General features: G+C 44.4%; 1 protein-coding gene across 6 annotated transcripts in view; it reads left to right on the top strand.

Moving 5' to 3' along the window:
- The first annotated feature begins 469 nt into the window (after positions 1–469).
- RANBP3 (RAN binding protein 3) overlaps positions 470–25,719 on the top strand; it is a 59,632-nt gene continuing 34,382 nt past the window's right edge. For 3 of the 6 annotated variants that reach the window (XM_075077933.1, XM_075077935.1, XM_075077934.1), the window contains exons 1-3: positions 470–572; positions 7,549–7,604; positions 17,768–17,971. In XM_075077933.1, the coding sequence (XP_074934034.1) occupies positions 551–572; positions 7,549–7,604; positions 17,768–17,971 (282 nt within the window). In that variant the 5' untranslated portion in view covers positions 470–550. The remainder of the gene's footprint in view (positions 573–7,548; positions 7,605–17,767; positions 17,972–25,719) is intronic. The other 3 variants (XM_075077937.1, XM_075077939.1, XM_075077938.1) reach the window with 1 other exon arrangement.

Here is a 25,719-nt window from a genome sequence, read left to right as displayed (position 1 = left end):
AACGCTACAAGACTGTAACTGTGAGGCACTAATGAAAGCAGTAAATGGACCCAAGGATCCATTTAACTTGTGAAGCAAAATTCTGGGTCCTGCAGCCATGGGAGGCCTCAGAGGCAGGCCAGAGGCCCAGCCAAGCAGGGAACAGGTGGATCCATGGGCAGCCTCAGAGGCCCCAGTCCGACCAGTGTGGGTGTGGGCAGCGGGGATCCCCATAACCTGCCCACCACAGGCGGACCGCCACCAGGCTGCCCGCTCGGGCCCGCCCAGCCGTCACCGCGGGGGTCTGGGCTCAGCCAAGCCGAGCTTGAGTGACGCCCGCCAGTATAAGCCGGCGCCCCGCGGCCCCGCCCGCCTCCGCGCATGCGCAGCGCTTCGCCCAGCCCCGGGGCAGCCCAGTGAGCCCCGCCCGCCGCCCAGCCGAGGCAGCCGCGCCTGCGCGGCGCCGCCACGGGACGGCCGTAAATCGGCGCATGCGCCGCCCCGCAGGGCCCGCTGTAAGTGGAAGCCGTCTGGCTGTGCGATGCATTGTGGGCGTGATTGAGGAAGTAAAATGGCGGACCTAGCGAACGAAGGTAGGCGGGCGCTGGCGGTGCGCAGCGGTGCTGGCCGCGGGCCCGCCGCCGCCCCGGCCCTGCGCCGTCACCGGCCCGGTCCCGTCCCGCGATCCGCTCTCGGAGGCGCGCCCGGGCGAGGGCCCGCCCTCGGAAGCGTCGCCTCTCTGTGTTCCGGCCCCTCTGGGGCGAGCGGCCGGACAAAGGGGACCACCGGCTGATCCGCCGCGCTCCCCGCTGGCCCCGCTCGGCCGCGGGCGGGGCGTGGGGCGGTGGTTAGGGCTGTACTGGCAGGTGCCGGCCGCCGGCGGGTTGTGCCGCCGCCCCCCCAGCGCGCCGAAAGCGGGCCCGGGCGCCGCGGAACGGGCCCCGCCTCCGGAGCCTGGCGGCGAGTGCTGCGCTCCCCTCCCGGGGGGGCTCTGGGCCACTTCGTATCCCTCCTCTTCTAGGTGCTTTGTGGGGTCGTCGTCCACAACTTTAGGAGCGTCGTAAATCTCCCCTTAATTCCACTCGTGTTAATCTTTCCTCCAGCTAAGGGAATAATAGCGGGGCTTATGTAAAACTAGGTGATGTACAACAATATATATATAATTTTTAAATCCAAAAACCTATGAAGTAAAGAAATAGTGGCCCCATTCCTCTCTGAAGAGGGTTAAGAAAACCCGGGCTGCACTACTGTAGGATTTGGGTGTTCTGCTCCAGGGTGTGTATAATGTTGCTGAAGTGACAGTGGGCATCAACAGTTTGCCGTTGAGAATGGCCAGCTTCCCTCAAAGTCTCTGCAAAGCTAAGTTTGCCCAAGTTGTCCGTGTTGTTTCTCATCATTTTTCTCAGCTAATGAAAGGGGGGGAAATGCCTGGAAAGGAGGCAAATGAAATTACATGAGGCTCCTTCTTTCAAGATTATTTCTTACACTTGAATTCTGTACCAGTGGCAATTGCTGTTCTGGTGTTAATGTTAAAAAATGGGAAGCAAATATCTACTGTAGGTGTAGCTTTTCAAGATGAAGTCTACAAGCAGCTAACAAAATAATTACAGTTAAGTTATTTGACAAATCCTGCGATGCAGCATGTCTTGGGCTGTTTGCTCCCAAACTCGGGATGAGCCGTCAGTGTACAAGGAGGCATGATAAGTGGTCATCTCAACAATAGTAGGAAATACTCAAATGTGTAATGACTATTTGTGAGAAACTTAATGACAGTATTTACTGTTGCATATACTGTCGTTATAATGACCTTATAATAAATTTTGATGGTTTATTGTGTTTTTTTAGAACCAGAAGTTTGGGAATGGCTGTCTTAAGTCATGCAAGCCCCTCACTTTACCTCCCCACTCTAGGCTCAAGTGGCTCAATGGTGAATTCCAAGTTACCAATGTTTATCACATCTTTTGATGCTGACTTGTCATGTGTTTCTACCCCTACCTCTAAATTTCTGCAGAATTGTGTAGCCTGTCAGTGGGGGTGGAGGTGAATGGTGGTGTCATCCTTACATTTTTCATTTGATCTTCCTTTTTCTCTTTTTTTTCCTCTTCAGACCCTTTCCTGACTCCAGTGACTTCCCTCACCTGCTAATCTCTTTAGTTTGTGCTCGCTTCCCCTTCCAGATTTGTCATCTTCATCCTTTGTTGTTCTGTTTCTTCTTGGAGTGAGAATGTGATATAATCTTTTGTAAGATTAAGCAAGATCAGCTTGTTTCTAAAATATATTCTCTTCTGCTCATTCTAATATCATTGGCTGCATTGTCTGGTGTTAGTTTTCCTTCCTCTGGTTCCATTTTTGAGGTGTCTGTTCTTTGTATACCAGTGCAAATACATGTACTTTCAGGAATTGGCATCCTTCTGCTGAAAGTCAGCGGATTCCATAGTCTTTCTACTTGCCTCATTTGCTGTCTTTAACACGGCAGCGATGTTCTTGGGTGACTTTGATTGTTTTATCCTCATTCTTAAACACATCAATATTTTATTTTTTCCAGTACTGCGAGTGTTTTATTTCCTTGTGCCCTGGTATTTTCATTCAAATATATGAAATTACTATTTTGGTACTGATAATTTTTTGATCTGCTGCTTCACATAGATCTTGTTTGAAGTATTTGGTAGCTAAATGTTCATGTTCACAAACCAAGTGTGATTAAAACAAAGCTCCTTAATCTTGATTGATCTGCACAACAGTGCTGTTTCAATAATACTTCACTGTGAGGCGTAAAGCTAATTATTTGACGCGCAGTAGACACAAGTACCTAGAAAGAGGTTTCAGTCATTCTCGCAGTTTGTTTTTATTAGCGTGTTTGAACAGTAGCTTTTCTTGTCTAAGTGAGTTTCACTTGCATGAACAGACTCTTACCTGTTTGATTACTGCCACAAACCTTCTGGCCTTGAAAAGTACTGTTTTGTTCTGCCTGTGTCCTTTCATCTTACTAATGCAAAGCTCTTTTAACCTGTCGCTTTTACCATGGCACCCCTTTGTTTCAGTTAATTCACTGGTTTTTGCTTTTCCAACAGTATATTAGTTACCTTTACCTTCTAGATTCTGATGTCTCTCTTAGTCTATTGTCTGTCTGAAATCACCACTGAGATGCCAATACTGCCTTGAAGTAACCATTCTACCAATGTCCTTTAAGCCTTTGAACTGTTTGAATGGATAGTCTTTCTGTGATGCTAAAAGCGTTCCCTCTGATATTCTCATAACTACTTCATTTTCTTCATTCTAATTGTTCCTTGAATTTTTTCCACTCGTCTTTCCTTTTTCTCTAGTGACTTGGTGAAACTATACACCTCCCTTTTCGTAGTGGTTTGATGGCAAGCTGTATCTTGCAGAAGAAGGTTGTTGGATTAAGGGGGTCCTCTGCTGCAGAGAAAGGGGGGTGAAGGATGAGGTGGTCCAAGTGCCACTTTCCAAAGAAATTCGTTCTGTGAAGTTTCCTAGGAACGTGCCCTGGTCTTGGCATCCCTCATCGTGAGAGGAGATGAGCTGGTAAGTGTGGAGCTACTTAAGAAGAGGAGAGAGCAAGTTCTCCCCAGCCATGTGAAGTTTGATCAACATTGTCACAGAGATTTAGTGACATTGTGATAAAGGCTTTGGTGGCTGGCATTGTGAGAAGTTTGATCATTGAAAACCAGGATTTTGGAATGGTAGGCATGATTGTTGTTGTTGCTGTTGTATAGAGTAGTTACTGAATGGTATTAGAAATCTTCTCTGAAGGCTTTGGTATGATGTTCTCTGGTAGTCTAGCTGGATCATGTCTTAAAACTGATGCTCCACACGTGGTGGTGAAGTATCACGGAGGACTAGACAGCTTCCCGTTAGACATACATTTGCATAAACCTGAATGCTTTTCTCATCAACTTGCTGTTAATACACAACTAGTAATTTGTTTGCATACAGCTTGCTGCTGAAGCTGCTCTTTAGATGACAGGATCTCCTTGTGTTAAGAATTAATTACTTTACCACCTTTCAGTCATTGAAAATATACAAGTTTTTCTCAGGGCTAAAACTTGATGGCTTTCTTCACAGTTCCTTTTCAGGAGGGGCCAGTACCACCTGTGTTGGAAAAGTCTCTTCTTAGACACCAAACACAATTTGTTTGGCTTTATGAAATTGTGAAGTTGATGATCATAACTTTACTGTGTGTAACTGCCTTAAATATACAGAAGATGAGAAAATTGAAGCAGTTCCTTTCATAGTACAAGTACCGTTCCTTTGCCAGGCTTGTATGATGCTGACATTGCTTCTGTGCTCTTTCTGGGGTTTGGTTTGGTTTTTTGCCCTGTCTGTATAACTCTACTTCTCTCATGCCAGCTTTCAGAGAGAGGAAGGTCTGTTGTTACTTTGAGGGGAAAAAGCCGGTATGCACCACTGTCCCTGATGTTTGCAGACCCTATAAACAAGAGCTTTTTTTCCCCTGGTGGTGATAAGCTAGTGGATACAAAGTTAGACTGAGTGATTTGTTTTGGGGTGTGTTTTTTTGAGATATCCTAATAATTTGTACCCAAACACCATAAAGTACTATTTCATTTACGAGATAGAACTGTCTAAATACTTAAAAAAATTTTTATTCATGCTTTTTGGAGTTCTTTATAAATATTTTACCTACATTGCAAAGTAGTTGGGCTGCTTCATGGTTTTCTTCTTGTCATGTGAAAATAAGCTACTTTTTTTCCCATTTCTGACTTGTACCATTTGCTTTATGTGAAGTACCTGAGCTGAAAGAGCAAAATTACCTAATGCAGAGGGTAACTTCTATTAATGCTGCAAGGGCTTGGGAAATGACATCACATGTGCTCTGCTAACATGAAAGGATTGTGCTTTAAATGTGGTGTATGGAATTTTTATTTCATCTTAAATATGTAAGAGGCATTCTACCTTCCCGTGCCAGCTGTGGAGGTACTGTCTGGAAGTAGCCTGCTTACTCATGCTATAGGAGACAAAAATAACGGGTTTGAAGGTGAATGAGAACATCAGATGTTTTACTTCATAAAAAGCAACTTGTCAAAGTTTTGAAAATGAGGCAGAAGTACCTGTTTTCCGATGTCAGTTGTATTCACCATAGCATCATGTGTGAAGTCTGGCTATAAGTGATCCAGTCATGTTTCTTGTGCCTTCTGACATGAAGTATGATTGGACTTTGCTTATGGGGATCTTTTTTGGAGATCAGCTGTTGGTGTGGTAGCTTGCTCATTGCTTTCAGTCTGTTCGTAGCTATTGGAAGAGAAGAGTCTTATTTTGTTATCAACACCTTTAGAATTTTATAATGCCACAAATTGTCCATATCTAATTTAATATGCTTATTTTAGCACAATTATTCTGCTCTTTATAACTTAAAATAGTATTAAGGTGAAAAAAAAACATTTTTGAGGCCTGAGCGGCTCAAATAAGCATAATTAAACTTAACTTTGAACTTAAATTTTTCTTGACCCTCAGATAAGCCTTTTGCAGGGAATAAATTACCACTCAATAGTTTTGGTGAGTTAACAACCTAATTGCTGTTCTCTTTTTTTTTAATACTCTTTCATTGTTCACAGGTATGATCTACTCTTTCCTCTCAGGTGCTGTATTATAATAAGTTAGTCAGAGCAGTTGTTGTCAACTTATATGCTTTTAGTGGTGAAGATTGCTTCTTCAGATCCAAGCAAGGACTTGCTTGCCTGGAAGTTTCTCAGTGTTTTTTTTATTCTGCCTCTCATAGGTTTCCATATAGTCAGGCACTATTGCACTTTTAAATTTACTCCAAATTACATTAAAAAGGAAATGTTTGCAACAGCTTTAAAAATAAATTTACCTTGTAATAACCTGGCTCCAGTGGGTCCGGTGAGGACTTGAGAGTTGATTTTGTGACATGGGGCCTGGGTTCCTTCTAAAATCTAAAGATGAAACTGAGTCACCAAAATAGTGATCTGGGTTGCATGACCTGTGAGGAGAGGCTGAAGGCACTGGGCCTGTTCAGCCTAGAGAAGAGAGAGCTTCAGAGAAGCACATTTGGAGCTTTCTAGGGTCTATGAGGAAGTTATTAAAAAGTCAGAGCTAGGCTCATCCCAGTGGTGTATGTTGGAAGGACAAAAGATAAAAGGTTAGAGGTGGAATGAGATGTTCAGACTGGATAGAGGGAAAAAGTTGGGGTTTTTTTTCTCACCATAAGAACAGTCAAGGAGTAGAAGAGATTACCCTGGGAGGCTGCTCAGCCTCCATCCTTGGAAGTTAAGACTAGATTGGATAACCTGATTAACCTGGTCTGACTTCATAGCTGACCTTACTTGGAGCAGGAGGTTGGACTAGAGACATCCTGCAGTTCCTTCCAACCTGAGTTATCCGGTACTCTTATGGTAGAGACACGATGGTCTTGGTGGCAAAGGAGAAGAATGCTTTCTTGTCCTTTGTCACTGCTTTGCCATTGGATTTACTCTGTGAGCCTGGTAACTACACAGGGTTTCCCCCTGCCCCCATTTTGTGCAGTTTTACCTTGTCTTTTCACTTATGTGGCCTTCAAATGTGGATTCAAAAGGGATGTGGTTTTTGCATCTATACGCTCAAAATACCCATTGGATTTTTTAGTAATGTGTCATTTCATGCTGCAGTGAAGGTTTAAAACTTTGTGTTGCAAAAATAACTATTGTGGCTGCTAGAGATGCCACCAACTGCTATGGTTGCATTGGTGTGAAGGGGTGGAGAGGTGAAATAAGGCTATGTTTTGACTAGTTGCAGGAAACATGGTTGACATGGCAGAGTTTGGTACAGCTACCACATGGTCATGTATCTGAGTTAAGTCTCATGTTAAATAGACTTGAAGATGATACCTCTCCCTGAGCCATTAAGCTGCTATTTTCTGTTTCTGTGTTTTGGTTTCCAAGGCTTGTGAAGCAAGCTGAGTAGGTTTAACAGTACATACATTTTTCTGACGGCACATAGTGCATATGTTGGTAGTTAATGACTCGACAGTGAATATGTTAAAGGAATTTAGCCTGTGAAAGTCGGCTCTTGAGGTTTTTGTAATTATTCATGCAGGTTGAAGTGTCTGAATCTTATGAATAAACTGCAGGAAGGAGTTCTGTGGATTCAGTTGTTTTCCAGACTGGTTTGACAGCCTACCACCATTCAGAAGAAATTAAGTGGTTTGTACGAGTTCCAGATCTTCAGATTGGGGACTTACTGTCTCTGTGACACTAATTACTGAAGGTCTGCTTTCCTTGTTACATGCAGCTGAGGGCCTTTCCTTGTGGTGTACCTAAGTACGGTAAAAGTACTGGTTTGAAAGAGAGCTCTGGAGGGAAAAGACAAATAGCTTTCAGACATTGTGTTTTAAGAACAATACAAACTCGATTTCCTTCTGAAGATCAAATCCTTATAATAACGTGTTACCAGGAACTGGTAGAAACAATTTGTGTAACTGGGATTTAACTGGTTTAGGGATTCATTGTCAGTAGAAGCATCATAGAACCGAACACTTTCATATTAGTCAAGAATGAACGTGGTTGGAAAAAACCCAAATTATTTCTCTTTTTACAGAAAAACCTGCCATTGCTCCACCTGTCTTTGTATTTCAGAAGGATAAAGCACAGAAGGTAAGATGTTGATATGGTTGTTTTTTTGTTCTGTATCCCTGACTCATTCCATGGTGAGCAGCTGTTTGTCTATATTGCTTTGAAGTTGAAGATGGATAATAGAGCGTTAACATTATTAATGGGCTTAGAGTGAAGAGGTACTGGAGGGCTAAAAGTGGGAGGATGTATGATGGTGGCATGAAATGGGTAGCTCTTCAGACAGAAGATGGACCAAATCTGGGAGAAAAAGTCTCTTCAAAGCCATATATTGAAAGGAACAGCTGGCAAAGGAGTGCTGACAGTTGCAGTTGCGTGACAAAACTAGAAAAATTATTTCTGGTAGTAGAGTTAAGACAAAGCAAAGAGAACCATGGTCTAGATTATTGCTTTTCACCTCAGTATATTTAGATGCATCTCATCTTTGGGTAGTAAGCTGTGAAGTGTCTAATTACCATGGAAAATGGTAATCCTGTTCCCTCGCCCATCCCTCTACCCCTGCCATGTGTTCCTGTCCCCTGCCCTTGGGTTGTGGTAGCCATTACATACTGTTGGGGTGGGCTGGAGCTGTGCTCTGGTCTGCTAGAAGGTGTTCCGTGGGTGAGCTTGTGTGGCACCAAGAGGCTGATAAAACAGCCTGTAGCTTCAGAAGGAGTAGAGCTCAGGAGAGAAATGAGAGCTGAAGGAGCAGGATCTTCCCTTTAGCAGAAATTGCTACTGAATTGAAACAGCTGTAATGTAAAACCATGGCCTTGTGGACAGATGCAGTATAGTTTGCATGCCTTTTCACTCTTTCAGAGACACACAAAATGTTATGGATGAGTGCTAGGGTGTAGTTTCCCTTATTTTTTTTTTTCCAAACAGTAAGCCTTCCAGTTTATTATTATATCAATTTCTTTTACTAAAAAAAATTTTAAGAATTTCAATATATTGTGGTATTTAATTCTGCCTGGTTAGTAGTAAAAGCTGTTAAAATTTGGGGGGGGGAATCAAGGTTACCCTTGTTTGGCTGGTGGGTATCAAGAGAAGTGTACTCGTACACGATTCACTTTTTGTTGAATCACTGGATTGTTATATTATCTGTGCAATCAGAAAAGCTTCTCAAATGTTTGAATAGAAATACTGAACCATTTTGCAGTTGGTAGCTTTGCTTTGGAACAAGTACCAGACTCAAGCTTTCTCACAGGTTTAGTAGGCATATTCCTTAACAGGAACTTGAAATATTTTGTCAGCTTGGAAAGGATTGAAATCTGCCATTCTTCTAATATTAGCTAATAAAATTAAATATATCTTAAATACTTCAGATATTACTTCCAGCTACATTTTTTTTTTATGGTGACCATTTACCTGTACTTTGGAACGGAGCGCTAGTGTGTGTGCTGTCAGTTTGGATCATGTTTCCTTCTAGGAAGCAGATCCCAATCACCTGCTCTTGCTCAGACTGTTCCTGAAGTCTCTTCTGAGTAGCACCACAGTGAGTTTTTTCCCCAGGTGTCCTTTAACCTGGCAGTGCTTCCACAGTTAGTCTTGAAGCAGTGATCATAGCAATGTGCAACTCGGGCAGAGCAATGTGGTCCTGTGTTTGCTGGCCTGGTCCTTCAGCGCGAAGCTGGCAGGTCTTGTGCTCTCAAGTTCCTTCATGTTGTACCTTCTGCTTCTGCACAGAGCGTGGACCTTCAGTGTTAGGCTGTGCCAGCTCCTGTGTTGGGCTGCAGGACAGATCTGTTGCACTGTGGTATGTCTCAAGAAAATATTTGTAAAAAATCTTAACTAAAAGCTTAATGTGTCTTTAGGCTGGCAGAGAGGATCCAGGGTTCCAGGGGGATGGGTCTGTGATTTAGTCTTCCCAGGTGCCTCTGAGGATGCTGAGGAGTGGTGATGCTGAACAGGTGGCTGTGTGCAGGACAGCCTCTGCTGAGGCACAGCTGGGAAGCCTGCCTGGGGGGGTGAGGGGCTGTGTGTGATGAGGCCTGCGGGGCAGCCAAGCACCTTGAAGTCACAGGCATTAGAAATGAGTTGGGAATTGGTCTAAATACTAAGTGGTGTTGGTGTTCAAGGGGTGTGGAATAGGTCTAACTTGGCTGACCAACAGGGTGCCTTCCCTGAAGCAGATCATTAAGAGGCTACTGGTGGCTTCTGTCACTTGGTTGCCAGTTTCCAAAGTGTAATACATCTAGTTACAAACATGAATGCTTATGTTAAACTAATGTGTGGAGATGTACAATTTTCTTAAAAAGGGAGAGGAGGCATAGTTAATCATTTTAGTAGCTTATACTATGTGTATTTGAGACTGGAGAAAGTGTGAGAAGCATCAGTGCTGTGCTTCTTGCCTTTTTATTAAATAAAGGGCCAAAGCCAGCAGGCTTGTTGCTTGTGCCAGTAGCTGTTTTTGTGGTGTTGATACAATAGTAATAGAGTCAGAATATGGTGCTGTCAGCCAAAAGGAACAGCCACTTAATATATAAGCAGTATATATCAGAACCCTGCATTCAGGCCAGCTGAGTGTCCCTTTAATGATCTTAATCAAGAAAAGGTGACTCAGGTTACATGCTGGTTGAGGCATTTCACTGTGGTTTTGGAAAGACTAACAGCTAAAAGTGTTACAGTTAATGGTTAATTCCATTACTGTTTCCATACAAGGTGTCTGGCTAAGTGTATTGTCTGCTGCAAAAGATTATCCCTATTAAAGTTAACAAGGAAAATCTATTAACAGAGGAGTTTTTCCTAGAGCAACATTTTGAAGAAAATGCAAAAGTAACTTCAAAATAGTTGACAAACAACACACTTCTAAGATATGTAGTTTCTCTATGTAAATTATGTTTTTACTTTAGCAAAATGTCTGTCTAGTCAGGTTGGCTTTCTTCTGGAGCTACAAGCAAAGTGTTCATGGAGGCTTTTCAGTGCCAGCACAGCAATCTGACAGTGAGCTGAGAGTGAGGAGAACACATTGTGTGTTCAATTAACTGTCCATGATGACTGTTTAGATGTTTGCCATGGGCTCTTCCGCATCAGACAGGACATCCTGAGCAGAACTATTTTGTTGCAGTGTCTACAGGCCCTCTCAGTATTAGCGCCAGGTTTGTATTGTTCAGTGGTTTTAACTGACTTTTCTGGAGCGGACATTGTTCTTTACCTTAATAGTAGACATTTTTCTAGAAATCTCTATTTAAGCTTGTGGTTGTAAGGTGTCAGACATCTGTTTCTCCATTAGAAGTTGGAAAATATTCAGTGTTGCAGGACAAAATGCATACAAGTCTGGAAACTAATTTTTTAAGTGGTTGTTCCAGCTAAGGTGGTGTACAATTTAGTAAAAAATTAGAACCTGCAGTTTGTCTTGTTTATTTAGAGGGGACAAAAAGTGTGGGGTGTTCAGAATGATGCCTCTTAATTGTGCTTTCAGTAAGGAGGTTCTAGTTGTTTTCTTCTGCAGATAAAAAGACAGGATTAGTCTATCTGTTCTGATTTTCATTATAGATGTCAACTAATGGTGGATGTAAAGTTGGCTGTTTCCACATTTGTTGAGTGAGTCTCCAATTTCATTATTTTCATATCTCCTTAGCTCTTTGAGAACTGTTTTTACAATGTGTGAAGTAGAGATTTCTTGGAAATAGCTGAATGATAGCGTCCAAATATCTTCCTTGTTTATACGCTGCTATTCATTTTTTCTGACAAGCAGAGCTTCTAGTGCTGATGCTAGTTGGAAAATTGCATCAGCTTAGGAAGACTCATGGCTGTTAAGATCTGAAAGCAGATCTGCCGTTTCATGACAGTTTCTGGCCATAGGTTACTTGAAGTAATTTTATGAAGTTAACTTTTAACATATATATCTGAGGTCAAAGTACTCTGAAGTCTTTCTTGCATTGACCCATTTTTAAGTAGGTATAATAGCTTAAACAAACTTAAGCAGTAGTGTTGTAAGGAAACAATTTGTCCAAAACTGCTCTTAAAGTGGTGTCCTTTGGTCTGCAAGTGTGAGCTGTGGTCGTCTTCCAGTCATTTTTGATTCTCGCAATACTAGGATCATGACTCCCTAGTCAGGAGCTCTGCAAAAGGTAGATACTCAACTCAGATTTTAAAAATATTTTTGTACTTTAAAACAAGCCATTGTCTATTATGTTGTTTGCACCTTGTCCTCTTCCTTCCACCACCCTGGGATGGGGGTAATGGTAGAATATAGAAAACAACACTATTTCTGGCTTGTTATATAACTAGTTTTGGCTGGTGTACTACTTTCTGTAGCTGAGTTGGTAGTGGTGAGCTTTTAAGAATGGCTCTGAAGGAAGATAGCTGATATTTGGGTCATGTCCCATACCTAAGTGGGGCTACAAAATGCTGCGAAGAGTTTAAGGGGTAACTACCACCTGGGTCATAAAGGTAAAGGGGTAGATCTGGAGTGAGCAAGGATTTACATGCCTAAGTTGTTAGATCTGTCATCATTGGTCTTAACTGTGGAGCTTTAAAAATAGATGTGGAGTTGTAAAAGTGACGTGAGTGGTTAGAAAGATGGCATTCCCATGTAGTCTGGAGAGCAGGATCATGAGTTTAGAGAAGGGAAAGTTGATTTAGACAATACATAAAGGAGGGATTGGTTGAAGTCCTGGTTTGATGTGGTGTGATTTGGAAATGCCTGATCTTTGGTGGTTTGAGGGGGTAGATGATTAGAAAATGTTGTTTGTGCTATGGGCATGACTTGTTGGTGTAGGATGGTGGCAGAGAGAGAACTGTGGAGGAAGTAACTTGCGTAGGGAGAGGCAGCATCATCTTTTCCAAGCTCTCTTAGCATCGTTAGTGCAGCTGCCAAGAGGTTTTGTTAGGGAGACCTAGCTGAACTGTGCTGTAAGTCAATAGCATGCTTAAGGAGTTAAAATTTAATGCTTAAGAGTTCATAACTGAATACATTGCTACTCTGCTGTGCTTAAATAAGTTTATGACTGCTCTTCTGGAGAGGACAGTTCTGCAAGGCAAAGCTTAGAGGAATATAGAGAGGCTGATAATGTCAAAGGCTACAAAGAAACTAAGAATACCAACAAGAGTTGTCCTCAGCTCTAAGCAGGTAAAGATTTTGAAAAGGTACACAGAGTGTAGCCTTTTTGGGCCATTGGATATGGGTGCTGGTTTGGGAAAAATGAGGAAAGGAAGCGTAAACAGCACAACTTAGAACTGGGAGGAAAAACTGACCCAGGAGTGTTTGTGCCAGTCTCTATAAAAAAGGAATATTATGTCTTTGCCTAAATTTGGTGGTTTTAGCATCATGTTAATCTTGGCTTTTATGTATTTCTTCATGTCTCTCCTTATTTCCTGCAATGCAGAGGAAGCCCAATCTCCAAATAGACTTTTATGTATTTGGTCTAGGTGTGTTATTTTTGTGTTTTAAAAAAATAGATGATGTTTGGTCTGGCTGAGCAAGGTGAGTTTGTGTAGGTGGCTTCCTATCATTATTAATCTCTCCTTCTATGATAAGGTGACCCGCTTAGTGGATATGGGGAAGGCTGTGGATGTTGTCTACTTGGACTAGTGGTGTTCCCCAGGGCTCAGTGTTGGGGCCGGTCCTGTTCAATGTCTTCATTGATGATCTGGATGAGGGGATTGAGTGCACCCTCAGTAAGTTTGCAGGTGACACCAAGCTGGGTGGAAGTGTCGATCTGCTGGAGGGCAGGAAGGCCCTACAGAGGGACCTGGACAGGCTGGATCGTTGGGCCGGAGCCAACGGTATGAGATTCAACAAGGCCAAGTGCCGGGTCCTGCACTTGGGTCACGACAACCCCATGCAACGCTACAGGCTTGGGGAGGAGTGGCTGGAGAGCTGCCTGGAGGAAAAGGACCTGGGGGTGTTGGTTGACAGCCGCCTGAACATGAGCCAGCAGTGTGCTCAGGCGGCCAAGAAGGCCAATGGCATCCTGGCTTGTATCAGGAATAGCGTGGCCAGCAGGAGCAGGGAGGTGATAGTGCCCCTGTACTCGGCACTGGTGAGGCCGCACCTCGAGTACTGTGTTCAGTTTTGGGCCCCTCACTACAAGAAGGACATCGAGGTGCTGGAGCGTGTCCAGAGAAGGGCAATGAAGTTGGTGAAGGGTCTGGAGAACAAGTCTTATGAGGAGCGGCTGAGGGAGCTGGGGTTGTTTAGTCTGGAGAAGAGGAGGCTGAGGGGAGACCTTATCGCTCTCTACAACTACCTGAAAGGAGGTTGTAGCGAGGCAGGGGTCAGTCTCTTCTCCCTAGTAACAAGCGATAGGACGAGAGGAAATGGCCTCAAGCTGTGCCAGGGGAAGTTTAGGTTGGATATTAGGAAAAACTTCTTCACCGAAAGGGTTGTCAAACATTGGAACAGGCTGCCCAGGGAGGTGGTTGAGCCTCCATCCCTGGAGGCATTTAAAAGAAGGGTAGACGTGGTGCTTGAGGATATGGTTTAGTGGTGGACTTGGTAGTGATAGGTTAGTGGTTGGACTCGATGATCTTAAGGGTCTCTTCCAACCTTAATGATTCTATGATTGATCTTTGCCTTAGTATTTAAGATACAGGAGCAGATTTCTACCAAGTTCTCCCTAGAGCTGTACCTAAAAGGAATGTTTCCTCCAGAGAAGAGTAGGGTCAAAGAGAGACACCAGTCATGACAGAGATAAAACATTATTGTAAAAAGGAAGAGAATGAACTGTTGTTCACCAGCTCCAAAGAGCTTTGAAGAATAACTTAGATCAGGATTTATGAAGCTAGGAGATTAGAAAACACTTTGAATAAACATGACTGAAGACTAAAACGAATTTTAAGAGCTTGCTGTTTACCTTGGATGTGCTTTTGGTTTTTTGAGAACAGCTGTACAAGCTTCTGTCTGGAGCAGTTTTGGTTTGACAAATCCTTGAGGCCTTTGTTGGTTTTCATTTCCATGACTTAAACCACATACTAGTCACAATTCTGAAACTTGCAATAGTGTTTGATCCATTTAATATATAGATTTTTAAAATATTTTGTGTGTTGACCTGGGCAAGAAATTCTCATCTTGGCATCGGATTTTTCTGCATAAAAGTGGTAATTGGCAATAATTGTTATTTTTGGTTTGTCTTGGAGCACATATTCCAGTGTTGCTTAGGATAAAAATCAGATTTATGCCTGAATTATTTCACTTTTTAAAATACTTGCCACATGTTACAAGAATTAGTAAAATATGATGCATGTTTACGTAGCCTACTTTGAAATGTTCTACACTGTATTGATATGAATTACTTGCAAAAAAAATTTATTTCCACTTTTAAGTATATAGCACAAGCGTGCATTGAAAGCTCTTGCTTCTTCTTGCATTATTATCAATTTTATCATCTGTAGCTGGAAGTTAGTGTGAATTGCTGGTAAGGCTCTGGTTTTTTTCCTTTGAATTTCTCCGGTTGCTTGCTGAACCCAAGCATGAGTTTCTACCAGCCGTGTGATCTTCTGACACAGGGTTCAGCAGGATGGGCTTTTTGCCTCTAGTTTTGTGTTGTTTTTTTGAATCTGTTATAGCTGAGTTTAACTTGATGCCTTCCAGCTCTTGCTCTGTGGGAGTCTCTGCATCACCATCCTATATGCCACTCATGATTTCATAGTTACATTCCTGCTCCTTTTCCCTCCAAATTCTGTGTGTTATGGCCAAAGAATAATATGGTATTTAGCTATTTTTATGTGGAAGCACTTCCGTACCCTCTTCCTATGTATTATTTTGCTTCTTATGGACACTGAATCTTAGTCATCTTCAGCCCCAGAGCCTGTCTGTCTACAGTTTCCTAATCACTCCCTGTTGCCTCCAGATCCTTGGTGGTGGGTAGCTCATCCTGAGGCTCATTGTTGAAGAGGACGGTCTCCCCCATCCCCATTTCCTAGTAACGTTCTGGTTGTGGCTTTCAGCATTTTCCCCGCTGTGTTTTTTAGGCTCCCATCCTGTTTCCTGCCCCCCATCCCCAGGTTCTTCAAAGGCTGTGTGAGTAATGGGAGGGCTGTCTCCATCACATGTTCAGCAGCTGGACTGGGGCTGAGGTCTGTTTGGTCCTATGGCAGTCGTCTCTTCTGTAGTGGTCTGGCTCTCCAGACCATGGAAGAGGTGGGAAGTCTTTCAGCTAAGAAGCCAAGCAAAGCTGGTTATGGCGCTGGCTCTCTCCTGGTCACCAAGATGAAAGCTTGCAGATCCTGATAACTATTGACAAGGCGATAGAGGCTTAAATCTTAAAACTGTTTTGCATTTTTCCTGAAAACTAGAAACCTGAGCAGATCGGCAAGGCCAAATTGCCTCCATTGCAGAGGGAGAGCCGCTGCTGTATGTGTGGCCCTGCTGTCTCTGCTCAGTGTAGGGGAACTGGCCCCGTGGGTGGCCAGAGGAGGTTTGGCAGGATCGAAGAGGTGTGGGGGAGAGGTTTGTGTTGTGATGTACATGGGGAGGATTTGGGGTAGTAGAGTGAGGGGACCAGAGGACACGTGCAATGTAAGCCATGAGAAAAATCAGATCTTCGGTGCTACTGCTTGTATAATTGCTTTGTGGTTAGTGTGATGCCGGTAACTTGTGACTTAATTCTTGTGCTTTTTTTATGGCTGTCTCCTCTTGAAGGGGAACAAGACAGTTTGAATGATGTTTGGAACACTGTTAATTTTGAAAGTGAGGCCTAGCATTAAAAAGAGACTAGGTGTAATGGGTACAGAATGTCAAGTGGGGGACTGAGGTGTTTACCCCTTGTTTTTATGAATAACATACATGTGTTGTAAGTGCTGTGGCCGGTTCCAGATAGCCTTTTCATGCTGTTCTGAGCCAAAGAGGTAAGAATAGCAGTGTGCTAGACTAGGTTTAATTTTTGGCAACAAACAAAATGTTTCTTTAACTCTTTTCTCTTGTTCTGTGGTGTTTTAATTTAGTGTTTGGGTCTGTGTTAGTAGCAGCTTCATATTAAAACCAGAAATTTTTGAAAATACAAACCCGCAGCATCTCTAGCTTTACCTGATGTAATGTTATCCCTGTTAAATATATTCTGACTACTTTGAGCCTTAATGATAGGAAGCTCTTGCAAGATTTGAAACTTGAGTAACTTCACTGAACTGAAATTAATCCACTGAGAAAACTGCATGTATTGCTGTCTTTTAATAATAGCTTCTGTTTGAAGACAGGCCAAGTCATAGCTGAAGAACTTTGGGCCCTTAAGATTTAAAAGCTGCTGTTTATTTGGGAGGTTGCTGTTTTTGCATGGACCTGGGCAATGATGAGCGTTTTTAGTCTTCATTCTACTGAATGCTTTTGGAGAGCAAGCTAAGGTTGTGTGCTTCTTAGTGACATCTTGCCTAACTGCTTGATTCTCCAGGTACTTTCCCATAAGACACCAGGAGGCTTGGCCCACAGATTACTGCTGGGAGAGGGTCCTTGGCCTGCATATTATCCATGGACTATAATTTAGTCCTTTATCACAATACAGTTGTTCAGGGTCAAAGCCTTTAACTTTTTCATTCTTTAGACATGCAGAATATGGTAATGCTTAATTTTTGTTCTACCAGTAGGGACCTGCAGCACTAAATGATCTAAATAAATGTAAAGAGTCTGAGGCAGAAGTTCAGCAAATATCAAATCCCACTAGTGTGCACTAGCTCTCCTACCACCCCCTCCTTGAAAGGGATGTGCGAACTTTTTAATTTACAAAATAAAACCTTGGTGTTGCTTTTCAGATAATTCACCGTGACATGAATATGAAAGGATTTGTCTTGTGTGAATGTTATAATAAAGAATTTCTGTGGAGAATTTTATAATCGATCCCACCTCCCTCAACTGCGGTCTGAAGAAGCAGTGAAGGCCGGTTATTTACAGTGACTGTCTAGTTAATTCTTACGTCTGAGTCTGGGGGTAAAAATAATTAGCTGCCTTGAGAGAAGGAGGAGTTAAACCCCAACAACCCTGTGGCCAGCAAAAATGCTCTTTTGCTGGGGACACCGACATTTTTAGCGAACTTAACAAAAAAGTGCATTTGTTCCAACTGGTGGTCTTTGTGGGGAGGGGAAGCTAATTCAGTCAGCAGGTTCAATTACCTGGTTTGTGTGTATTTTACTTAGTGTCTCAGCAGCAAGCAATTCCTTCTGCCATACTGTGAAAACTGTGGAATTTCAAAAGGGATTAGCAGATCCTCTCGCTAGGACAACTGCTCTCATGTTGCAGCCTTGCATTGAAGGGACATTGTCTTTTTTGCTCCCAGTCCCCTGCAGAACAAAAAGGTTTGTCGGATTCAGGCGAGGACCCCCAGGGAGAGGTTGAGCCCCCCCACCATGATCTGGGTCACAAAGAATCAGCTGGTGAGCGTGACTCTGAGCACCCTGCTCCTGCTGTTGCCTCAGTCAGTGCTACCCTGAGTCCCGCTTCTGAAGCCCAGCTTGCTCCTATTCAACAAGAACTGGCAGGGGTAAGTGTGAACCTACCAAGTACTTGTGCTGCTGAGGGGATTAAAGAAAACAGTCCCTCCTACTAGGAGGAATCTGTTACTGTTAAATTCAGGTAGTGCAGCTTGCTATGTGTCTGGTTCTTTGATCTCAAGTGCTAGTTCCCCCCCCAAGCTGTCGTTTCAATTAGTAGAAATGAAATTTGTTTGGGACTCCCTAGTGGGTATAATTATAGAAGACACATCAAGTATTAATTTTAAATTTTAGGGTGTAAACTGTGTTTGCTAAGGATAAGAGCTCCTGTGAGTGAGTGAGAAAGTGGGTATATATGAGGGATTTGCTTCAAGCATTTAGAGGAGGATTGTTTATTTCCTCCGAGCCATAATGCTGCAGCTTGACAAAGAGCAGCTAATGCTCTGTTTCCACTGGATGGAAACAGGAGCTTGTCATGCCAACCTGTAATGCACTTAACAGATTCAAAGCAGCAAGAATTTTGAATTCAGGTACTTGGGGGGGGAAGGTCAGTACCTTGAGGTAGGAAAAGCTGTCAGTGCTGTTAATGTAAGATTTTTCTACTGATGATGCAGCAAAACATTTGGAAAGATTAGATGACTAAATGACTGCTACCATACAGTCTTTCAGAGCAATTTTACATGTAATCTTTCTGGTTGGTGGACTGTGTTCTCAGTGCAGGTGAGTGTCACTGCTCATTGTGACCAAACACACTAGGTGTGTACTCTCTGATAAATCTTTGCCTGTTAAGGCTGCTCCATGCAGTACCTGCACCCTTTTCTTGCGCTAGTATTTTTTTTTCTTTTCAAGAATGGGCCATTTCAAGTAAACGCAGTGCTGGATGGATTGTCATGGCAAGGTGCAAACAGCTGTAGGTTAAGCACTTTTTGGTGTCCAGACTATCAGGTGTTGCTTGATGACCTGCTGCAGAAAATTTTCTAGTTCAATTTTTTTTGAAGGTTAAAGTTTTCAAGGGTTAATATTTTAAAATATAGCTGGTAAATGTAGTCACAGACTTCTAGGTCAGTGTTCTATCATTTGAAATTGCCAGTGTTACTGGTTAATTCAGCTCTCTTGGCCAGTTTCAGACTTTCAGGAAAACTGCAGCAGGTAGTTGTTATCTTAGACTTGTTCTTAAAGAGCAGAAAATCTTACCCCAGTTAATCCAGGTCTGAAAGAAATTTAAGAACCAAAAATGCTGTTGGGGAATGTATGCAGGAATTCTTGGCTGTACACAACAGGTATCTATGCATCCTTGAACTTCACTCCATTCACTTAAATTTATGGCATAGTGCAGTGCCCAGTATAGGCGCGTAACTGGCCTCTGTATGCGCTGGCAAGCATTCTCCAAATTATCTCAGTTTCTTAGAGTAAAACTGTCTCTTACCTTGAAATATATGGAAGTTTGCATCTTGAGTGCTCATACTGGTTTTGCTGGAGCAGAACGTTTTGTGTAATCCTTCCAGGACCTTGGGAGGATAGATGAATTAAGACTGAGCTCTGAAGAAGAGACACTGCATATTTCTTGTTTACTTGGCATTGTTTGTACATGCACAGGCAGGTATTTTTGCTAAGATGTTAACATGGTATGGCCAGAGCTGTGGCCTCTTGCAGAGCTGATTGTGATGCCTTGACTTTGAGCTGGGTAACCCAAGCCAGCCCAGAGCAGCATGTAGCCATGCCAGCAGGACTCCATTGTTTAAGAGGTTCTGGAACAGCTTTTAAGCAACAGCCATAGCAATTCAATAATGCTTATAAATGTGCAGAGTGTCTGGACTGCAAACTTGCTGTACCAGGCTCTGAAGTCCCTTTATATATGACTTCTTGCATCTTAAATGTATTTTTCAAAGATAAACACTGTAAGTGTACTCTTATTAGAGATTTCACCTAATTACGTTGTCCTTTTTTTGCTTTACCTGAAATCTCCCTTGCCTTCCCTGTTTCTCCTCATTATTGTGAATAAACACAAACTGACAAATTTGTCGAAGCTCGTGTAAGTTCTCTGTTAGTTTGTTGTAACTGTATGAGGAAGTAATGGGTGTAAAGAAGCAGTGTTTGCACTACAGTATGGGATGGTTAATTATTTTCATTTGCACTTTTTAAAAGTGGTTGGTAACCTTTAAAAAGGTAATTTGGTTAACTAGAAATGAGTTAGAATTGAGGGAGCCTCTATTTAGAAATAATTGTAATGCTTCTGTAGCTGGATTTCTAAAAGTAAGGGGAGGAGGGAATAAGTGAAAAGTGGCTTCTGTTCTTAAATGAGTACATTGTGGGTTGGATTTTGATGTTACTGGTTTAAGTGTCTCTTCAGCTTCTAATTTCAAAGAACCGAATGGAGAGAAGTTGAGTCACCTTAATGGCTCCTTATAGGATGAGATGCTCCTGGCTTTCACTTCTGTTGTGTAGTATACTTGTGTAAAACAGCAACTGCTGTATAGTACAGATTGAGGAGTCTGGAAAGAGGCCTGAAATGGAAAGGCTGGCCTGCTGGTTATGATCACTAATTGTAATCAGATAGCTTTTTCCAGTCTGTCAGGTAAACTGTTAGTCATGCTGTCGTGGTTTAGCCAGCAGCTCAGCCCCACACAGTCGCTCGCTCACTCCCCTACCGGTAGATGGGGGAGAGAATCAGAAGGGTAACGCTCATGGGTTGGGATAAGAACAGTTTAATAATGAAAATTAAAAGAAACAACAAGAGAAATGCAATGTAAAGGAGAACGAGAGGCGCAAAGCCCCGGGGGAGGGGGAACGAACCGCCGAAACGAACTGCACGTGACGCAGCCGCCCACCGACCCAATGCCGCGCCGCTTCTGAGCCACAACCTGCCCCCCCAATATACTGGTCATGGTGTCACATGGTATGGAATGAACCTGCCATTGGCCAGTCGGGGTCAGCCGTCCCCACCACGGCCCTGCCCCTCCCAGCCCCCCCACCCCGCCACGCGGCAGAGCATGGGAAGCTGGAAAGGTAGCCGACCCCCACAGTGAGGAGAATTAACCCCCTCTCAGCCAAAACCAGCACATTCTCCACCCCTTATTCCATACAATTTATGCCATGCCCAGGTCCCATATGATGCAATAGAGCCTTACCAGCCACCACCCCTCCCCTTCCCATCCTTTAACATAATACACAGACATCATTCCCTTAGTTCATGACCTTCCCTGTAAAATGTCCATTAAAATGTCCATTGAGTTCACCCAGTCCATGACTCTGGGCTCCATCTGCCGTATCAGTCTTTCAGGGTGGGAGAGATGGTGTGTGGCGTTGGGTTGCTGCATACCGAGTCAGCCATCGTTCCATCACTACTGCACGGCTTGTTTCATAGTTGATCTTCCATGGGTTGGGAGGCTCGTACTCTGATATCATTGATACAACACAGAGGTGACACACAATATTATATAGGAGTTCACATTGTGCCATTCAGTTCATTGGCTGTTTTGGCCCAAAATCAAATCCCCTTGAGGCACGCATCGGACTTCTCCATCCTCCTGCATCACCCACCAAGTGCACCCAGGTCCTCGAGCAAAAGCAATCCCATGAATGGGTTTGCCTTTGCCTGAAGCAGGAAGAACCCAGACTGTTTTGCCCAGCATATTTTTAACGTGCACTACAGGGACTATATCCCCTTCCACAGTATGTAGGATTTCTGACTGGGCAGGGCCAGCTCGATTGGCAGATCCCCTCGTGTTGACTAACCACGTGGCTTTTGCTAAATGTGTATCCCAGTGCTTGAATGTTCCACCCCCCCATTGCTCTCAGTGTAGTTTTTAACAGTCCATTCTATCTTTCAACTTTCCCAGAGGCTGGTGCGTGATAGGGGATGTGATACACCCACTCAATGCCGTGCTCTTTGGCCCAGGTGTCTATGAGGCTATTTCGGAAATGAGTCCCGTTGTCTGACTCAATTCTCTCTGGGGTGCCATGTTGCCACAGGACTTGTTTCTCAAGACCCAGGATAGTGTTCCGGGCAGTGGCGTGGGGGACAGAATATGTTTCCAGCCAACCAGTCGTTGTTTCTACCATTGTAAGCACATGGCGCTTGCCTTGGCGGGTCTGTGGGAGTGTGATATAGTCAATTTGCCAGGCCTCCCCATATTTATATTTCAGCCATCGTCCCCCATACCACAGAGGCTTTACCCGCTTTGCTTGCTTGACTGCAGCACATGTGTCACATTCGTGGATAACCTGTGCAATAATATCCATGGTCAAGTCCACCCCTCGATCACGAGCCCACCTGTATGTTGCATCTCTCCCTTGATGTTCCGATGTTCTTCAGTGGCCCGACTCTTGGGGACGTGAGCATCCACATGACATACTTTTACAACCAGGTTCTCTACCCAGGCAGCAATATCTTGCCACAGTGCGGCAGCCCAGATGGGTTTGCCTCTGCGCTGCCAGTTGCTTTGCTTCCACTGCTGCAGCCAGCCCCACAGGGCATTTGCCACTATCAGTCAGTATAGAGATAGAGCACTGGCCACTTTTCCCGTTCAGCAATGTCTAAGGCCAGCTGGATGGCCTTTACCTCTGCAAACTGGCTCAATTCACCTTCTCCTTCAGCAGTTTCTGCTACTTGTCGTGTAGGACTCCATACAGCAGCCTTCCATCTCCGGTGCTTTCCCACAAGGCGACAGGACCCATCAGTGAACCGGGCATACTGCTTCTCATCTTCTGGCAGTTTGTTATAGAGTGGGGCTTCTTCAGCAAGTGTCACCTCCTCCTCTGGTGATAATCCAAAATCTTTGCCTTCTGGCCAGTCCATAATCACTTCCAAGATTCCTGGGCGACTGGGGTTTCCTACTCGAGCCCGCTGGGTGATCAGCGCAACCCATTTACTCCGCGTAGCATCAGTTGCATGGTGTGTAGAGGGGATGTTTCCTTTGAACATCCAGCCCAGCACTGGCAGTTGGGGTGCCAGGAGCAACTGTGCCTCAGTACCAACCACTTCTGAAGCAGCTCGGACCCCTTCATATGCTGCCAATATCTCTCTTTCAGTTGGAGTATAGCGGGCTTCGGACCTTCTGTATCCCTGACTCCAAAACCCTAGGGGTTGACCCCGGGTCTCCCCATGTGCTTTCTGCCAGAGGCTCCACGTAGGGCCATTCTCCCCGGCTGCAGTGTAGAGCACATTTTTTACATCTTGTCCTGCCCGGACTGGCCCAAGAGCTACTGCATGAACTATTTCTTGTTTAATCTGTTCAAAGGCTTGTCGTTGCTCAGGGCTCCATTTGAAATCATTCTTTTTCCAGGTCACTTGATAGAGAGGGCTTATGATCAGACTGTAGTGTGGAATATGCATTCTCCAAAAACCCACAACGCCCAAGAAAGCTTGTGTTTCCTTTTTGCTAGTTGGTGGAGACATGGCTGTTATTTTGCTGATCACATCCACTGGAATCTGATGACGTCCACCTTGCCATTTGATGCCTAAGAACTGGATCTCTTGTGCGGGTCCCTTAACCTTACTTTGTTTTATGGCAAAACCAGCTTTCAGAAGGATTTGGACTATTTTCTCTCCTTTCTCAAAACCTTCTTCCGCTGTGTTGCCCCACACAATGATGTCATCAATGAATTGAAGGTGTTCTGGAGCTTCTCCCTGTTCCAGTACAGTCTGAATCAGCCCATGGCAAATGGTAGGACTGTGTTTCCACCCCTGGGGCAATCACTTCCAGGTGTACTGGACACTCCTCCATGTGAAAGCAAACTGTGGCCTGCACTCTGCTGCCAGAGGGATTGAGAAGAATGCATTAGCAGTATCAGTTGTGGCATACCACTTGGCTGCCTTGGACTCCAGTTCGTATTGAAGTTCTAGCATGTCTGGCACAGCTTCACTCAGTGGTGGCAATACTTCGTTCAGGCCACGATAGTCTACTGTTAGCCTCCACTCTCCGTTTGACTTCCGCACTGGCCATATGGGACTGTTAAAGGGTGAGTGGGTCTTACTGATCACTCCTTGGCTCCTCAGTTGGTGAATGAGTTTATGGATGGGAATCAGAGCGTCTCTGTTGGTGCGATATTGCCGCCGATGCACTGTTGTGGTGGCGATTGGCACCTGTTGTTCTTTGACCTTCAGCAACCCCACCACAGAAGGGTCCTTTGAGAGACCGGGCAAGGTAGACAGCTGTTTAGTTTTCTCCATCTCCAAGGCAGCTACACCAAAAGCCCACTTGTACCCTTTTGGATCCTTGAAATACCCTCTCCTGAGGTAGTCTATGCCAAGGATGCACGGAGCCTCTGGGCCAGTCACAATGGGGTGCTTCTGCCACTCATTGCCAGTTAGGCTCACTTCGGCCTCCAATACAGTTAGGTCTTGGGATCCCCCTGTCACTCCAGCAATGCTGATGGGTTCTGCCCCTATATAGTTTGATGGCATTAAGGTGCACTGTGCGCCGGTGTCCACTAAAGCTTTGTACTCCTGTGGGTCGGATGTGCCAGGCCATCGGATCCACACAGTCCAGTCAGCCCGGTTATCCCTTTCCTCCACCCGGCTGGAGGCAGGGCCCCTCTAGTCCTGATCATGGCAGTCACAACTCACTTCCTGTAAATGTGAATCGGGAGTCCCTCTATTACACTTAGAAATAAAATCTGCGCTTCTACTCCTCTGTCTGGGGACTTGCTCGCTGGAAACTGGAGCAGCAGCTTTCCTGGAAGAGCCTCCCTGAGTGACTGTTCTTCCTTGCAGTTCATGTACTCGTGCCTGTAGGGTCGAAGTAGGCCTCATCATGTCCTCTCCGTGGTCACGCAGGTAGAACCATAGGGTGGCCCGTGGTGTGTATCCCCTCCTTTGAGCCAAAGGACGCTTATTCCTAACAGCTGAGACACTGCTCTGTCGAGGTGGGGAGCAGGACAGATCTTCTTTGAGTTGCTGGACCTCTTGGGATAGTTTCTCCACAGCAGAGACTAGCGAGGAAGAGGTATTTGTGTCGTAATCCCGGAGTCTATCAATCACCTCTGCCACCATTGGTGTCTCGTCATCTTTCCAGGACATCACTGCCAATGAGTTTGCATGTGAGGATGGTGCGCTCCGTACAAACTTCCGCCACGTGCGTCGTGTGCACTCGGCTTCATCTGGATCTTTGGATGACCGTTGATCGTCCAGGTCACCATAAATCACCTCAAACACAGCTAATTCCCTTAGATACTGGATGCCTTTCTCCATGGTTGTCCATTTTCCTGGGCGATATGTAACATCTTCTTTAAAGGGATACCTTTCCTTCACTCCAGACAGGAGTCGCCTCCAGAGGCTGAGGGCTTGTGGTTTTTTTTCCAATTGCTTTGTCAACGCCCCCTTCCCCAGAAAGGGATCCCAATTGTTTGGCTTCTTTTCCCTCTAGTTCCAGGCTACTGGCCCCATTATCCCAGCATCGGAGCAGCCAGGTGACAGTGTGCTCACCTGAACTACGGCTATAATCTTTTCACATATCTCGCAACTCGCTCAAGGACAGGGATCGGGTGGTCTCTATTTCATTTATTACTTCTTCTTCCTCTCCCCGTGATGGCCCTGGTTCTTCATCATCCCGTTCTAAATGAGTTGATGTCCACTTCCAATATTTCGTCTTGTGTATGGGGGCAACTGATACTGGTACGGGTTTATTTTCTGAGCCAGCTCCGGTACTTGTTGTGGGGGTTTGAGTGGCTGCAGTGCCTGTTGTCAGGGCTGGATTGTCTACAGTGCCAGTCACTTTGCATTTCAATCCAGAGACCTTCTCTTCCCCCTGGGAGCACTGAATACTGTTGAGTAGGGCTCAGTATGCATGGGCCAGAC

The sequence above is a fragment of the Phalacrocorax aristotelis genome, chromosome W, assembly GCF_949628215.1.
Source record: "Phalacrocorax aristotelis chromosome W, bGulAri2.1, whole genome shotgun sequence".
NCBI classification, from domain to species: domain Eukaryota; kingdom Metazoa; phylum Chordata; class Aves; order Suliformes; family Phalacrocoracidae; genus Phalacrocorax; species Phalacrocorax aristotelis.
Note: the sequence above shows the minus strand (reverse complement) of the source record. Positions and strands in the feature narration are given on the sequence as shown.